We start from the raw sequence: 3,813 nt of genomic DNA on the forward strand, positions 1-3,813 counted from the left end.
CGGCCGGGCTTTGCCAACAGGCTAGGCTCCTCTCGTGCGTTTCAGCCCCCGCCTGCCTAGGAAGTCTCCAGTGTAGCTGGGCTCTTAAGGCCTTTGATGCTCACGCAAGGTGCCGAGCTTACAGTGGAGGCTGGAAGTCCTTGAACGACACACAATACATCAAAACTCTGGTGTGGGGTCAGGTGGCTACAGCACCAAACTAAGGCTCACAAAAGCCTCTCTTTCAGGTCTATCCCAGCTGAATACACGTTAAAATAATAATATATCACTATTCCACTATTCTAGACTCCTATCTAAGGTCAAGGACGTGCTTTATCAGAGTCAGTGAGTGAGAGAAGATCAGCTGGGCAGTTCCCGTGAGGTCTGGAGAAACTGAGACATGACCTTTGCCTCTGGCTGCTAGTAGCTACTGGGCCATCTCCTCTGCAGCGGGAGCCAGAGGAAACACGGGACCCGTACAGCTCCTACCACCCCTACGTGCTTAGATCACCATGTTGTTCTTAGGTGGTGATGCACAGGCAGAACTAACAGTGGAGACGCAGATAGACGTGATGGGACCCAAGCAGAAACAGAAATAGTTTATCCCCCATACTTCTCCCACACTCAGTAACAAGCTTAGCAGTTGTGGAGACATTGCTGGCTGACAATCGTGAAAGTAGACTGTCAAACAGGGTTTGTTCCCTCAGAGCAGCCCATGGTCAGTGCTGGGCACTGCATCTGGCCGCTGACACGTTTAACACCTTTACACCCCCCTCCTGAGCCTGCGAGAGCTGCTGGTGCCCCTACCTGGGCCGGCGCTGTTGAAGGGAGGGTTGAACGCTTTCGAGGACAGCTCAGCTGCGTTCTTCTCCAGATCCACTGTGAGTCGCTGCATCTTGATGCAAAAATATAAACTACAATGTACAATTATACAAAGACAGGGGAGCTTGTTAGAACTAGGCTGGTTCTGAAAGTCGGTGCTTCATCAAGGCTGCACAACATCCTCCAGTCCCGCAAGCTGTCCTCCCGCCCTGCCTCTCCCCCCAGCCTGCCCCCACCTCGGTAAAGTGGCCAAAGCGTTCACTCAAGGCAGGTATGCCTGAAGGGAGGGCTAAGGGATGTGACCCCGGTTAGCTCATACGGCCGAAGGTCAGGTCACAGGAGGAGGCCAGGCGAGCGTCACTGTGCCTCTCCCCGCCTGGCTGCCCCACAAAGCAAAGCACAGTCCTCCGCAGCCAACACCTAACGCGGAAGGCGTTTACCCAGCCCACGGCTGTCTTCAAAGGAAAGCTAGCTGAGGTAGTCCTTCCAGCTTCCCTATGCTCGTGCCTCTCTGGAGGACGAGTGAGCCCAAGGGGAGGCTGGGAGGTTCGGTGGGCTCAGGGACTGAACTACTGATCATTGCCATCTCCCTCTCTCACACGATCTCACACGATCCTTTTGAAAAGAGACTGCCTCTTGCTTCCAAGATGTGCTACTGCTACCCACCTCTTCAGAGGCTCCCCTTCCTAACACTCAGGAAGCGGAATTGCCTGGTAAATTCAAAATCACTACATCAAAACCCAGAAAGGATAGCGATATCATGAGAAAGGCTTGGAGACTTCTCACGCTTTGTCAGAATCAATTACACTTTGTCCGCCTGCCTGTAGAGGTGACAGCACCACCCGTGCGTTTATCCGACCAGGCTGGCAGTGGGGGCTCTGACAATCCGCCCTCCACCAAGCAGGAAAAAGAACCCAGGCATGAAACACCCTCACAGATTACTAACTCCAGCTCCCTCACTGTCTATTAAATCACCGTGTGCCCTTCAGAAACGTCCGCGTCAATGGCAATTCCAAACCGATACTACCGAAAAAATTTGTCCTTGTTTCTTCTGTATGGGTACGCAAGAGCCTCTCTTCTAACTGCACGTGGTTGTGCTGCTCCCGAAATGCACTGGGATGGCTGCGCTTTAGAGAGGGGCATTTCATAAAGAGCTTTGGCCAAAGACACCTCATGGATCTATGGTATTACAGCACATGACACTCACACTAAGAGAAATTTTAGAGTGGCCAGTTTCAGTTCAAGATTCTGGGGCATCAACGCATCTCTAAACAAGGTCTGGCTGAGTAGGAGAGTCAGGAGTATAGCAAGGTCAAGGTTCAGCACTCACAGCCCACCCTCAGGAGAGGGGTACGTGCCGTGCTGCACTGCGCTCTCCCCTCTGGCTGTAACAAAGCTGAGCGTTCTTCAGCTACGCGCAAGCTCCGCTCCACAGTTACATCATTCTCACCATCATAGCTCAGAAACAGGTGTCTCTTACCGGGGACAGGCTGGCTTCCATTTCAGTCAGATTCCACTCACTCACAGATAAATTGGGATTAAAGACCTGTTGGGAGGAAGACACCACGTGGGCTGTGGAAGGTGCGAGGGCTGGCGATACCCATTCCCTCAGCCGCCTGCCCTGGCTGCCCGCTGGAGGCTGCAGCCCGGGGGCAGAGATGCCAGAGAGCAGCTTCTGCCTGTCCCGCAGCTGCTCTCGCCTACGAGCTGAAGCTACAGGCGCAGGCTCCCGCGTGTCGGTCTGCAGCACGGCCAGAGCGTCAAGGACTGACCCCTGGGCTCTTGTGCTGACCCGCAGGCCTTGCTGGCGGCCAGCTGAGGGACGGGGCGGCCAGCCAGTGTCACGGGCAGGTCCTGAACCACGGCAGCTCTTTGTGCTGCTGCACATGCAGGTCAAAGCCCTTTGCTGCTGCTCTCGGGTCCTGGGACACTTCCAGATTCCTGCACATTTTTTAAAGCATTCCCAGCCACAGCAACAGAGGGCAGGCAGCTGCCGCATCGCTGCCCTGGTGACAATCTCTCGAGAACTGAGCAATCTGGGGAAAGGAGCTCTTGCTCTGGGGTACAGTTTAATGATTCATTCTTGCTCCTGTGACGTTGCACAGAGAGAGAACAGTGTGTCAGTAACAGGAAAACACCTCCTAGTGAGAAACGAGAAACGGAAACCCATGGAGTCAGTGACCGGGCAGCGTAGAAAAGCTTCCCATAAAGTCAAAACTCTTCACAGACACTCGGGAACTGCTTTAAGAGAATAAGGTTGATTTTTAAACATGATTTTTTCATTCCTGTTTATCCCTTCAAGCTTACCACGTGCCTGTGTCCGACGCACCTCCTCAAGGGAGCATGTCTTTGATTCTTTCGCTATGTACAGAGTTACGTGATTATTAGCAACAACCTTCTGTATACTAATGGCATGTACAAGGAGAGAGAGAGAACGAGAGAAATAACCAAACCCTCATATTTCTGCAGATATCATCATCATGGCTAAGGAAAAAAAGCCACCATCCATTTCTAAAGAGACCTGAGTACTGCAGGCAGGTAAACATCTCCACAGAGAGAGAATTTGACAGCGGCTACCCTTCCCAGAAGGCGAAGAAACGGCATTAGAGCTAAACACAGCCGAGGAGTATCTCAGATGCAGAATCTGCAGAAAATGAACTGCCCCACCCAAAGCAATGACCAAACTAGCTGGGGAGTCACACCAATCCTATCTGACGTACGTGTGTCAGGCCTCACGATGATGTCTTTACCAAACGCCCCGTGTTTGTGCTCCTAGAAGCTCAAATACGGGTATTTTCAGAAGAAACATGAAACAGCATTATTGAAAGTCTGAAATCCTGCCAGCTCCTAGGAGCAGGTCAGAAGGGAGCGGTGACTCCACCGCAGCGATGCCAGGTAAGGTGCCACACAAGAAGGAGCAGCAGGTTCTGCCTGATTCCCAGCCCAAAGGCACCTGGCGGCCGCCCCTCGCAGGACCCGACACTCACATCGAGGCGGCTGCTGGGGTCCAGG

At 52.9% G+C, this 3,813-nt stretch overlaps 1 protein-coding gene across 1 annotated transcript in view; it reads right to left on the minus strand.

Moving 5' to 3' along the window:
* The window catches only part of HSF4 (heat shock transcription factor 4), a 20,676-nt gene that overhangs the window by 708 nt on the left and 16,155 nt on the right, over positions 1-3,813 (minus strand). Inside the window, exons 11-12 of the mRNA XM_010139758.1 lie at positions 2,282-2,351; positions 787-874 (exon numbers count right to left, since the gene is read on the minus strand). Coding sequence (XP_010138060.1) covers positions 787-874; positions 2,282-2,351 — 158 coding nt within the window. The remainder of the gene's footprint in view (positions 1-786; positions 875-2,281; positions 2,352-3,813) is intronic.

The sequence above is a fragment of the Buceros rhinoceros genome, unplaced genomic scaffold (assembly GCF_000710305.1).
Source record: "Buceros rhinoceros silvestris isolate BGI_N320 unplaced genomic scaffold, ASM71030v1 scaffold13807, whole genome shotgun sequence".
Taxonomy (NCBI): domain Eukaryota; kingdom Metazoa; phylum Chordata; class Aves; order Bucerotiformes; family Bucerotidae; genus Buceros; species Buceros rhinoceros.